The sequence below is a fragment of the Psammomys obesus genome, unplaced genomic scaffold (assembly GCF_907164565.1).
Source record: "Psammomys obesus unplaced genomic scaffold, mPsaObe1.curated_primary_1811, whole genome shotgun sequence".
Classification (NCBI taxonomy): Eukaryota; Metazoa; Chordata; class Mammalia; order Rodentia; family Muridae; genus Psammomys; species Psammomys obesus.
In genome coordinates this window covers 433,055-446,500 of record NW_026596073.1, presented here as the reverse complement: position 1 = coordinate 446,500, position 13,446 = coordinate 433,055, and the positions used below count along the sequence as shown (strand labels likewise).

At 38.2% G+C, this 13,446-nt stretch overlaps 1 protein-coding gene across 4 annotated transcripts in view; it reads right to left on the bottom strand.

Moving 5' to 3' along the window:
- Ppfia2 (PTPRF interacting protein alpha 2) overlaps positions 1-11,387 on the bottom strand; it is a 504,690-nt gene extending 493,303 nt beyond the window's left edge. For all 4 annotated transcript variants that reach the window (XM_055625946.1, XM_055625947.1, XM_055625948.1 and 1 more), the window contains exons 1-2: positions 11,148-11,387; positions 7,027-7,277 (exon numbers count right to left, since the gene is read on the bottom strand). In XM_055625946.1, coding sequence (XP_055481921.1) covers positions 7,027-7,275 — 249 coding nt within the window. In that variant the 5' untranslated portion in view covers positions 7,276-7,277; positions 11,148-11,387. The remainder of the gene's footprint in view (positions 1-7,026; positions 7,278-11,147) is intronic.
- Between the last annotated feature and the right edge of the window lie 2,059 nt (positions 11,388-13,446).

Below are 13,446 nucleotides of genomic sequence, written 5' to 3'. Positions count from 1 at the left end.
AGACACTGACCATGGCAACTCTTACAAAGGTAAGCTTTTAATTGGTAGCTTGCTTAGAGTTTTAGAAGTTTAGTCAGTGCCCATCATGGTGGGAAGCAAGTTGGCATGGTGCTGTAGCAGCTAAGAGCTTTCCTCCTGAGCCACAGGAAGGACATGGAAAGAAAGACTGGCATTGGCTTTTGAAATCTCAAAGCCCACCACTAGTGACACACCTTCTCCAAGACCACACCTACTTCAATAAGCTTACCCTTCCTCATTCTTCCTAAACAGTCTACCATCTGGAAACCAAACACCAAAATGTACGAGCCTATAGGGACCATTTCATTCAAACCACCACACGATTAATAATAAAATAAGATAAAATTTTTGGGAAATGTTGAGCGTGGTAACACATACCATTAATCCCAGAACTCAGGGAGACAGAGTCAAGCAGATTGCTGTGAGTTTGAGGCCAGCCTGATCTACAAAGCAAGCCCAGGACAGCCAAGGCTACACGGAGAAATCCTGTCTTGAAATGTTAAAAAAAATTATGGGAAATATATGTCTAGAAACAATTATGGATACTGTGAAAATAAATAAAATTCCACTGTCTACTAAGTCATAACAATAGTTGAATGAAACTATTAGCTCCAAAATATATGCAAAGAACAAAAAAGTTAAAAGAGAAAAAGTTGTAATTGTTGTTTAATACATTAAAACTCATGTTTACATTAACATAGAATTTCAGGTATAAAATTTCAAATAAAATTACATTTTATAAAACATTAAATTTAGTATGGTCATTAAAATTTGTCATTTCAGAAGTCACATATTTTCTACCCAAAGATTATTAATTTGATCAGCTTCTTTTAATATAATCAACATTGACTGCTACTATTTGTCAAGTTTCAAAATAAGTCATAGGGATGTGTTGTTTATTTTTTTAATTTTATCACTACGTTTAGTAGCATACAGTATGATGGGTTTCATTATTGTCATGCATGTGTATCATTGTAACCCTTCATTACCCTCCATCATTGCCTTGTCTCATATTTCTTCTCTCCTTTCTACATTCTTCAGCTTTCATATTATCTGTGTATATTTAAATCCAAATTTCATGTAAGGAAAAACATGTAACATGTGTTCCCCCATTATCCTCTCTTCCTTCCTCTCCTCCTCCCTTCATAGAGCCTTCCTCCATCTGAATTTTCACTAAATAAAAAAAAAAATGAATGAATGAATGAATAAATAAATAAAGTGGATGGAGCATGATCAAACAAGCTAGGAGAGTTGAGTTCAATTTTTAGAAATCACAAAAAAGAGGAAGGAGAGAGAATCAAATCTTTACAGTTCTCCACTGGACTCCAATGATGTTCACTTCCACATATACAGCATTCACAAATAGACAGACAGACACACATACACACACATACACATACACACACACACACACACACACACACACACACTTAAATCTATTTGAAAAAAAATTTCTCTAATTAGAAGAGTTTACTTGTCTCCATTAGAAAATCATCATTAGTTAAAACCTTTTCCATAAAACCTGTAATTTATAAGTTTAAAAATGTTGACCAATGAAAACTGTATTATAAGTCATAAAACTTATAATGAATGTTATAAACCATCAGAAAAACAGATGACAAAACCGCTTGGAGCCTGACAATGAATGTTTTCATTGAAGCAATCTTTAAAGCAATCATTTTTCAAAGGTAAAAATAGATGGGGTGGTCGTTGAGTACAGTGGGTTGTTAAGATTTATTTTACTTTAATTTGAAAAGTCTATTGCTAAAGAACATGTTTCAACAATGTTGGTTATGATCTATTAGTGATGGAAATATTGTGATGTGACAAAGTTTTTCCCCAGAAAAGAAGAAGATGGCATCTAGACCGTGAGGGCACTTCTGATTCCTCACAGGTGGGGGTGAGCAATGTAGTCAGCTAAAACCGCTGCCATATTCAAAGAATTTATATATCACCTTGCTATGCTGCTATGCAATAAAACTGATGTAATGACCCTATATGGCTAAAAAGTGTCCCTAGAATTTGTAACACTTAAAATGAGTAGAACCTGACGCAAATTCCTGATGAAACCTAATTGACTAGGATCAGAAGGAAGGAAAAAAAGTCCTCCCCTATCAGTGGACTTGAGGAGGGGCATGCATGCAGAGGGTGGAGGAAGGGAGGGATTGGGACAGGAGGAGGGAGAGAACCACAGGGGGGATACAAAGTGGATAAAGTGTAATTAATAAAGAAAAAAAATTAAAAAAATAAAACTTTGGATATTTAGTGAATCAAGCCAATTATTGAATAGACACTCATGATCAAATTTACATACTAAAAATAAGTATCATTTGTAATCATTTAAAATTTGCAAAATAAAACATGGAACGTTGAGAGAGCAGCATGAAGGTCCTTGCACCTAAAGATCTCCGGAGAAACTTGGAATGTTAAACACGTAAGATTATCTTTCCAGTTGGAATAATGTAAAATCTGTTTTTCTATCCAGAAAATTGGGAATTGGAAGAGATTAATAACATGGCAATCTGCTAGGCTAGTTCATATTAAGCTACTACAACCAACACCATAGCTGACAAGTCACCTAAATGACCCTGAATGCTAAGGATTTCCTCCAAGCTCTCACAACCGGGACCAGAGATAGGTAATGGCACAAATGACCTCTATTTGTGTGACCAAGACAAAGCAAAACACTTCCATAGTGCCTGTTTTTAGAACCCATCTTCTTGGAAGAAATGGCACGTACCCTGACTTGAGTTTTGACATAATTATGTTTCCTTGCGCCCTGGTGACTGTATTACATCAGGAAACTTTTTTTTCCCCAACTAGTAACGTGTTTTAAATATAACAATGAACCATCTGACATCAGACTCCCTGAAGTCTTGATGCAGTTGACAAAGTCAATCTGAACTGACTTTTTAATTCTCACCTCTTTTTGGTTTGTTTCCCTGACTTCCATGGTCCCCTGCAGGGACCTCTTCAGTAATATTAGAAAAGGCTATTTTTTTTTCTTTTATGTGTCAGTAATCAGATATACCAGTGCAATGGTTTTCCAGCATCATGAGATTTGTAAGCATGAATAGAGATGATACTTCAAAGTAGTTTAGGAAGTTAGCTGGCTTCAATAACCCACAGACTCTCCTCTAATAGTCTTGGGTAAATAAATAAACCTTAATGAAATTTTCCACAAATGTCTGAACTTTCCCACTATGCTTAGGTGAGCTATCTGTCCTTTTATTTTGGATTTTAAAAACTCCAGTTTAGACTGGATCTTCTTCTAGATCATATGAGAAAATAAAATGAAGTATATCCTGTAGTTCTATCCAGTTTACTTCTTCGACCTTCATATTCAGTACAGGCTGTTTTAAGAATTTAGATACACCTCAGATCATGGGAGCATCTTGGTCTCTCTTTACTCTTGCCCTTTCCACTCAGGGAACAGTTTTCAATCTCACCAGAGTCAGAGAACTTGGAGTGAAGAGCAGACCATAGTGGGGTTGGGTTGCTCTCCTTTTCACCTCTAGTCTGGACTTTCATAAGGGCACTTAAGTAATCATCGGTCCTACCCCCCATCCCACCCCCAACACACCATGAGTTTATTTGTGACTTTCTCAAAGAACCCCCAGTATATTATTCTCCATTTTAGTTGACTTTGTCTGTTTCCTCTGTGGGAGTTAGTCCTCTGATTAGTTATTTGTGTTTCAACATAGAATCTGTACATGTGACATTATTCTGTTGGTGAAGATAACTCTAAGGAAGGTCCCATATGAAGGCTCCATTGGTATTTTAAGAGCCAACAACTTTATGTTTGCATTGGAAGACCAGAAGCCTGCCTCTGGCTTTTTGTAGAGGCAAGGGCATCTTCAGCCTCTACTGTGCTTTTTAACTTCAGGCTCTATCTTCATTCTCTGCAAAAAGCTCATCAAGCTCTCTGAGTAGTTTCCTTGAAAGCCTTCTCTTTTTTCTAAGTAGAATGGAATTTACTCCTTAGCCCATGGTATGTAAAGTAAAGCCAATTGAAACTCTTTGAAATAATGATGTTTCTCCTTCGTCATTTTATTGGAGTCTTTGTAGAGTTAGAAAAAACATCCTGTAGTTGAGAAAATAAAGATATTTTGGCAGAAGAAGAAGCTGAGAGATAGAGTCAGAGGACAAGAAGGGAATGATTGGTCTCTAAAGGAAATTGGAGTCTGGAGACAGCAGTTCTTGTTATTATACTAAACAAGTGAAGGAGTATATTTGGATGTTACAAATCTGTTCAGTTGGGAGAAAGATCATTTGAAATACTTGATATATGGATAGGAAAATGTAAAAGGATAGAAAGAATGATTAAAAGTATAGAAGCAGAAATACTTAAGACAAGAGAAAATAGTTTCACAAAGGAAAAATTTTACTAGAGAAAATTAGGAAGAATGTGTAGGAAAAGAAATGACTCTAGAACAAAAATGATTGCAAAGTGAGAGAAGGGAAATTTCAAATAAAATAACTGGTGGTCTTACCTGATCATTCAAGAGGGTGAGACAAAGGGAGAATGACTCTATCTGCAAACATCTGATGGCAGAATCTAATAGTGGTTGCTATGCTACTGCTTCTGCAGTAGTGGGCTGGTGAAACACAGTGCCTTGAGCTGGTTAGACAAGCACACAACTGAGCTACATCCATAGTACAGACAAGTACTTTTAGAACTCTCATGAGATAAATATGGTTGTAAGGATTACAGAAATAGAAGAACTAAGAAACAAAATCTGCAAACGGATACAATTTTGTTTAGCTGTGTAGAAAAATAGCTGCACAGAGAAAATTTTAATAAAAACTACAATAGAAGCAGTTAGAAAAGATGCAGCCTTTGTCTATGTCAGACAATTTGTAAAACACTTTGAGTGTGTTGAATTGGTATACACCACTAATGAGTCTGCTCAATCCAAATGACACTTTGGCACAGTACGAAAAGATCTTTTGCGACACAAGGGACATATGACCACACCTACCATAGAAGAAGACTTGAGAAAACTATATGATAGTTTTCTCATAGCATAATGACAAATATTTTCTAAGATTTATTTTGATAGTGTGTGCATATGTGTGGAGGCTATTATGCAAACCCAACAAAGTAGCAAAGACCAGCTACAAAGTAGCAACACTGTAATTTTATGGTTGGGGTCACTACAATATGAGAGTAAAAAAGGGTCATAGCATTAGCAAGCTTGAGAACCACAGGAAGTGTATGTAGGTGTCAGAAAAGGATCCTTTCATTAGAGAAAGTCTAAACTAGACCTCATTGCTTTTGATGATGAAGTGTTACATGCAAAGAATTGTGAATGAAATAAACGCTTTCCTCCTGTGTTGCTTTTGTTCAGGGTATACATCACAGCAATAGAAAACCTAAAACAGCATAAAAGAAAATCACTGGAAAGACAAGGTTTTACTGACCTAGGTTTAGTCCAGAATTGTCCAGAATTGTTTGAAGATACAATAAGACAACTTTATTGAAGAGGAGATTTTAGGAGACATGACAGAGAAACTTAAGGCCAGATGACAACAGACAGGAGTGATATGAGCTTTATTTAAGAGACAAAACACTATGGCTCTCTGATAAGGGGATCAGAACTGGACTGCCAAGCATTCTTTGCAAGCATGCTTAGGTTTTTCTTAGGAAACTAGAGCAGAACTGAGTGAAGAGTAGAAGGCAAGGAATGCTTTAGAGTGAAGGGTGTTTAATGGGAGGGGGAGGATCCTATGGAATAGTAAAATGGATCTGTACATTAGAAAGGTAGGTATGAGGGTGTATAGCCAGAGTCTTTAGGATGGGATGTGGAAGAGTGTGAAATTATCAGCGCTCTTTAAACACTGATGTGCTCCAAAGAAAAATAGAATACACTCTGAGGCTGATATTTACATACTTATTAGTGTTGAAATATTGCTACATTTCTGCCCTGAGTGACAAAAGAACTGCAGGTACCTAAAATAAAGCTCCAGTCACCAGTGCCTGAAAGCCCTGTACAGTCAACTTAGGACACCTTTATAGTAAGGTTTGTGTCTGCTTGCAATTTCGCTTGCTGAAATAATTTCAATTTTATGTCACTATAGTAGTTTCCCATTTTGTGTTATTTATTTTTTTGCCTTAAACTTCACATTTATGGTAGCCATTTTCTCCTTCTGCTTCCCTGTACAATGTTAATGTCACCAACAATAAACGGTTTAAAAATATTCACAAAAATTCAAGCATGCCAATTAAAGAATATCTATTGACTACTTGAGTAACAGTACAGATTTGTATACTAAATATGCACATTATAAAAAGGAGAATGTTGTCACTACGTTTAAGAACTGTGTGTCTCAGGTGTTTGGAGTAGCAATGTGTTGATCAATAGTTGTAAAATGTTAAATAATATAAAATACGGTTATAGTAATGTTATGGTACACAATCGAAATCCATACTCACAATTCTTAAACATATATATCCTGAAAACTGGTATTTCATTGAAATATATAGCAAAACTAGTTCTTTTAAAGATGAAACCATAGACTTTTTTTTCCGTGAAGTAAGAATATTTATAGCATTCTCTTCAAAAGTATATATAGGTGTAATTAAGACTGGTCCATAATACAAATTATACACAAGCAGAAAATCTGAACTCCACAATAAAAACAGTTATGGACTGAAGAGGTGGCTCAGAGTTAAAGTGTTTGGCAGACAAGCAGTAAGCATGAGGTTTGGACATGCTAGTGCTGTGTTGCATGATGCTCTGTTTGTAACTTAATTCTTAGAAGGGTCCCTAATTCTTCCATTCTACACATACACACACGCACACACACACACACGTGTGCCGATATACTCTGATTTTGTATAAGGGAAAGTTTGATAAACAGTAATTTTTTTATGAATTTTAATTCAAAAGCAATTATATACTCAAGAGGAAAGTAGTTACAGGAATGGACATGAAGTAAAGATTATTAAAAGCTTGCTCAATTAGGAAATTTGAAAATTTCACAGTCTGTGCTACAGAAACATACCTGAGGTAGGGCTGAGTTGAGCTGTCTCTGAAGTGAGTCTCTGTCGTAGATGACATCCTGAAGTCTTTGCTGGGCCAGCGAGAGGCTTTCCTGGGTCTCTCGAAGTGTGTCCAGTAGACGGTCTCTTTCATCGAGCATATTGACCATCAGCTGCTCAAAATGGGAGTCTGAGTCGGAGCCACTGCTTTGGGACCCCCGTTGGCTCATTGGGGTGTCCTCATTAATCGTCGGCATCACTTCACACATCATTGCTTAAAGAATATGAAGAGAAAGTTTTAGTGAACAAATTATTTTCAGGAATCTCCCCTCCCCCCATGGCTTTCATCTCATTTGAGTTTTTGCAGGTCATTAGGTTCTTCCCCCTACCTCCTGCCTCCAGTCTAATCCAGAGGAAGGTGTGGACCTCAGGGAGATATGGTCTATTTCTTCACTGTCTGAAACCCATATGCTTTCACCTGTCATGGAAATCCACACATGTCTCATGTACAATATTTAACCTGCCCATTTGCTTCTCCATTTTCTTTTGCATAATTTCCCACTCAAAACAATTTGATTTATAGAAACACATTATTTCAATAATCATTCCTCCCCTTCTCCACCCCTCTGAGTTTACAAATGTCTTATAACAAACACTGTACCTTATTTCTCAACAAGTACATTTTATGTTTCAGTGAGTGGAAACTATAATTTTTGAATGATGTGCAGATAAGTAACCTAATATTTACTGTTTTAAGCAAAAAAAACAACAACAAACAAACAAACAAATAATTGACTATTTTAGGTAATAAACCATTATCTTCTCACTTCTTCAACAGATTTCCTCAACAACTAATTCAAGCCTTTTAATGTGATCATTTTTATTTGTTTTCTTGTTCTGTCTTTCAGAACTGTACACAGACTTGATAAGTGGTACAGATTGGATTAGTCATAAACTTTAAGAATTAGTCTGAGCCCCATGAATTTGTCTTGATTATTATACTGCTAATTACACTTAGTATTCCTGTTAGATGCATTGTCTGGTTTTCATCCAAACAATATAAACTAACACTCTTTCAAATATTCCACAAACAGATGCAGTAAATTGCATTACCAAATACAGTCACTTCACTTCACAGCTGCTAAGCACAAACTCTCAGTCATAGAATAAATGGACTGCTCAGAATGCTTTTTAAAATTATTTATTAATTTTATTTAAAGCAGACTATATCAAAATTCACATGTAGTATTGTCTTATCACATGTGGCATCTTTAAAAATGAGAACTTAACCCATTTCCATTTTCACCCTGTGTATGTGTGTGTGCGTGTGTCTAATTCCTCTTAATTTCAGTTGTGGAATAGCCAGAAGCTAGCAGAGAGCCTGGTTTTGCAGAAAGTATGATTTGAGGAAAGTCTGGTTTGGATGTGGGTCCCAGAGCTTTCTCTCGATTTTATAATGGAAGGCAAATTCATTATATATATATTGAATACATATATACATATGTATGTATGTATGTATATTCTTGGTGATATTTTGAAACTAGCTGGTGCTATTTTGAAATAAAATGTCAAGACATAGCCATTCAATATTAATTACTTTTTGTGATTCTTTGTGTTAAAGAGCAAAACTTAATTATTTGTGAATTATTTGGTCATGGATCATTGGAAATTGAGAAAAATTTTAAGAATATGAAAGGAACTTATTTTGTGACAAGTAATCTAGATAAAGAAAAGAAAGAATTGGAAATTTCTAAAATTAAAATATTTTGAAACTTTGGTCATCACTTAAAACACTGAGCTATATCAAGTCAGTGACTTGACTCACATATTTCATACTTTCCTTGAGGTAAATTTCCAACTTTATACATAAAATTTCTTTACAGGCACACTCACACCACAAACTTTAACATTAACTATTTAATGTAAATTTTACACTTTTATCTTTTTTATTTTCATTCATGGACTATCACAGAAATTACATCCCCCATGTAATTGCTACAAATCCTCTTTAAGCTAATTTAAAAACAAAACAGAACAAAACTTTTCAACACATTGTCTTATTTAAAAGGGTTAATTCACATGCCATATGTGACATTCATACGTGAACTAACTGAGACACTCTGATAGATGAGACCACGAGCATATGTGTTTATTTTTTTTTACATTGACTGTTAAAACAAAGTACCAGAACAAATTCTTCCAGAACATAAAGTTCTCTACACGATCATCAGCAATTATTGTAAAGCATACCCTTATAAAAGAAAAGCCATTGCTAACAACTTCAAATTTAAATAATGACTGTCATCATTAATCCAAGCATAAGTTTCACCCTGCTAAAGTATACTACTTGTAGGCAACCTCTTGTTAGTAGGAGACACTGGACAGTCACAGACTGAAGACTTTCAGATCAGTCTAAAAGATGGTCCTGGGTTTGATCAGCCAGAACAGGGCTGGGTGAAAAGCTTAGAAAGCCTACCCAAATCTATATGTTGAATAACCTAGGACCATCCCACCAATGAAACATGTGAAACAGAGCAAGTTGGTTTGCCTCTCAAAATTTTATGATTCTCTCCGCAATGTAAGAATGATAATCTGTTCATAAAATCCCCACTTTAGGAATTCAACAGACAACACACGGTAAAATATATAAGGAATTGTTATAAAACCCCAACCGTGTTGTCTGTTACAAACTGATCAGCATTTGTCCTTACAGAAATGAGGTTGTACATTAAAACTCTTGTTTCTAGGCCTACAGCTGTAATTCTAGCAGATACTTCTGAACTCTCCAAATTCAAGTCATAAAAACTCACGTGATGCAAAATTACTTAGAAAATATGATAAATGCATGGTAATTTCTTCCCAGTCAACCCAAATGAGCAAATCTATAGCCCTTTCCTCCAAAATTGAAAAAAAAAATCAAGCAAACAAACAAAACACAAAAACTGTCTACAAAACCTATGAAAAATATTTTGTAGCGCACCAGCATGGTACAAAAGAGATGGTCATCCAGCATCTTGTGCACAACACCCAGATATATCACATTTTGCTTTAACAGTCATTTTTTGGAACTGAAAATGAAAACATTACACCACCACTGAGAAGCAAGTCAGCGCACACAGTTGGCTGAGGTATTGGCCTTTTCATCATCCCTCCCTCAAGTCAATGTGAAATATAATTTTATTAGCTTCATCTAGATATAATTGACTTGATGCCAAACTATTGAAGGTTTCAGCACTCAGTTTCAGACAGTGCAAAATTTATTTTAAAGAGAGAAAAAAATAATAATAATCCTGATTGGTTTAATTATCTCAGTGCTTAAATTTAGCACGAATAATTTTATACTGAGAAAACCAACTCCCATGCTGTCAGCATATAACCTTGAGTGTCTTCTAAATCTCTCAAATTCCAAAATAAAAGTTCTGAATGTCCATCAGAGTCATTCAGCAAGGATTTTGAGATCCAGTGTGTTCCTTAGGAATATATGTTCTTATGAGCTATATCTATTCAGACAAGAGTATTTCAAAAGACTTTTACTCCTCTAGGTCAATAACTTCATTTCATTATATCGCTAGAAATTACACTCTACCACGGGCAAAGCAGCAGCCATTCTCTGTAGTAAGTTTCTTTGGCAAAGGTTTAGTCTTCAGAACCTCCCAGCTCCATCTCCGTTAACCCGCAAGGAGTAATTCAGTAAGAGAAAGCCTAGCCATTGTCTGATTACATTACACGAATATTCCTCCCCCTCTTTAACTCTTTGAAATCCCTGTCCTCAGGAAATATTCCTGCCACCTCTAATGGAAGCATTTTCACTTTCTCTCCCCAGCGTCTGTTCAGATGGCCAAACAGCAAGCTCACCCCACACTGCTGGACAGTTACTGCTCAGCCACACCCCCCGCCACCCCGAAAGAAGTTGACTTCATAATTTCCATACTAAAATTGTTCATCTGCCCCAGGAGAGCGCCAGCTAGGCAGGATGCAGGGAAATAGGAGATGGAGAGGATGGGTGGAAAGCGAAGGTAACTAACAGTAACCCGCAAGGAGGACTTTGCATCTCTTTCCCTGGGGGCGGGGTGGGGCTGGGGAGGTGGTTTATAAAAAAAAATTAAGCGGAAAAAAAAGCATGCAACTCGAATAGTTTCTGTACCTAATGTCTCTAATTTCAGGTCCTGTTTCTTCAATTGATCAATGACAATCGCAGTCTAGTCTCCGCTGGCAGAGAGGTGAGGCTCACACCCAGCAGTCCTGGACCATTTCCCTAGCAACCGGAGGAGAAAGGCAGCTTAGATGCTCTGGAGCCCAGGCGTTTTCTTGGAACATGCCCTGGCTCCGTAGCGTGGCAGCAGCTCGGCATCTTCCCGCGGCTCCGTCAGCAGCCAAAAGGAGAAGGGTCCATCGGAAAAATGGCATATTACAAATTTTGCTTTGGGAAGCAGAGCTCGGTTCAGACCATTGTCAAAGGGAAAAGAGGGGGAGGCGGTTCTTAAAGCAGCCGCGGCCCCTTTGCCGCCCAGCAGCAGTTGCAGCAGCCTTCGCGTGCAGCAGGAGCCCCGGGGCGGAGAGCTGGTAATCCGGGACTGGATCTGACTTTCAGAAACTTAACGTAGCTCAACTGCTCCCTACGGTCTCCCGGGCCACCCAGCGGGTGAAGAAGCGTCCCTCCAAACAGGAACTTCTGGGTAAACTGTGGGAAGTGCCTATCCAGAAGGGAAATTCTCCACCCGGAGCCCCTGTGGAGTTTATGATAAAAGCTGGGAGTTTGATAGTTAAAAGGAAGTGAGTCCCATTGGGGATGCAAGAAGCAGGACAGGTCTTCTCTGGGCACCCAGCCTACTTCTATCCTAGGGTGTATCCTTTTGCTTAAATAAAGTGCTTCTTTTCTGGGAAGGGAAGCAGCCACACATCACACACATCGCCGCCCCCAAGGCACCGCCCCCCCTCTCCCGCAGCCCATGGCACCACCAATTTTCTCCTTCCAGCCTCTCTGCAACTCATCTGCTTACATCAGTTGGCCGACAGAACCAACCTGCTGGGAACAAGTGAGGATGCTATAGCATCTCACTTGCCTCATGCAAGCCGCTGCTACTCCTCCTTCTCTGCCTCCTCCCCTCCTCCTCCTCCTCCATCTCCTCCTCCTCCTCCTCCTTGGCAACCTCCACCTCCTCTTCCTCTGGAACAAGGGCTTCCCCTGGAAGCTGCTGCAGTGGTTTCCACCGGCCCTTAAATAAATTCTGAAGTAATCACGTCTTTGCTCTCCTCCTCACGCACACACGCTCGTGGATACACTTGTCTCCCCAAAAGCTTCTCCAAGGCTGCCAAAAATCAAACTGCTCCCAGTGTTCCCGACAATGACGAGGGCCACGGATGAGCTAAAGTGTAAAGGGGGTCTGCTTTACTCTACCTGAGCTTCTGTCACACAATCATCTTTATAGGAACGCTTGTGTTGGCATGCGCTCTTGGGAACAGGGAACCTTACGGCTCTGTGGCCTTCCGTATTTGTCGTGGCTTTCCACAGCTTTCTTCCCTTGAACCAGAGGCAAGTTAGTCATCCCATAGGAACTGAGTAGGTCTAGGGTGTGGCTGTCTCTGTCACTTTGCATTAGCTCTTCAGGGCTCTTCCATTCATGGCCTTAGTGATCAGGATCTGGGGTAAATGCTCCCTGCTTGCAGAACTAAATTTCATCTTTCAACAGTCTGGCAGCTCTAAGAGCATGTTCCAGTCCCTATAACACCTCTCTCTATATATATGAATCTCTCTCTGGAAGAGAGAGAGAGAGAGAGAGAGAGAGAGAGAGAGAGAGAGAGAAAGAGAGAGATTCATATAGATCAAGAATAAGGAAGCAACAGTAGACAAAAGTGGATACATATATTTTGAAATGTTTGAATGAGGTAGGTTGTGATGCACTAAGAGAATGGAAAAAGAATTAAACATGAAGTACACAGTGGAAGTTACAGCAAATGCCCACAGTAAGCAGCGTAGAGATCCTAGAGGGGATGCTTTGCTCATACTTGAAACAGAGTCTAAATGTCACTAAGAAATGGTGTTCACATCCTGACTGCCTGAAGTATCATCATCACCTCACGGAGTTCTTTCTTAGGGAAGAACTCATTAGTTGATGACTTCACAGTAACATTTAAGATGAACCACATGAATTTTGTCCCTTTCTCTCCTAGACTGTTACTCAAGTTTTCAATCACACTCTAAGAATTAAGTGTAAAAATATTAAACAAACATGGAATTTATTATATGCTTAACGGAGCACTGTGTCTCCAACATTCTCACTTGTGGACCCCATTACCTTGTAGATGCTTGAAACTCTAAGGCTAGAGTGGACCCTGAGAGTCCACACTCCTAACAGTGCCTACACTGCATTGGTGTGAACAAACATGTCCAAAAGGAAGCCGTGTTGGTTGAGACTAATTGACTGGAATGCACTAATGTACAA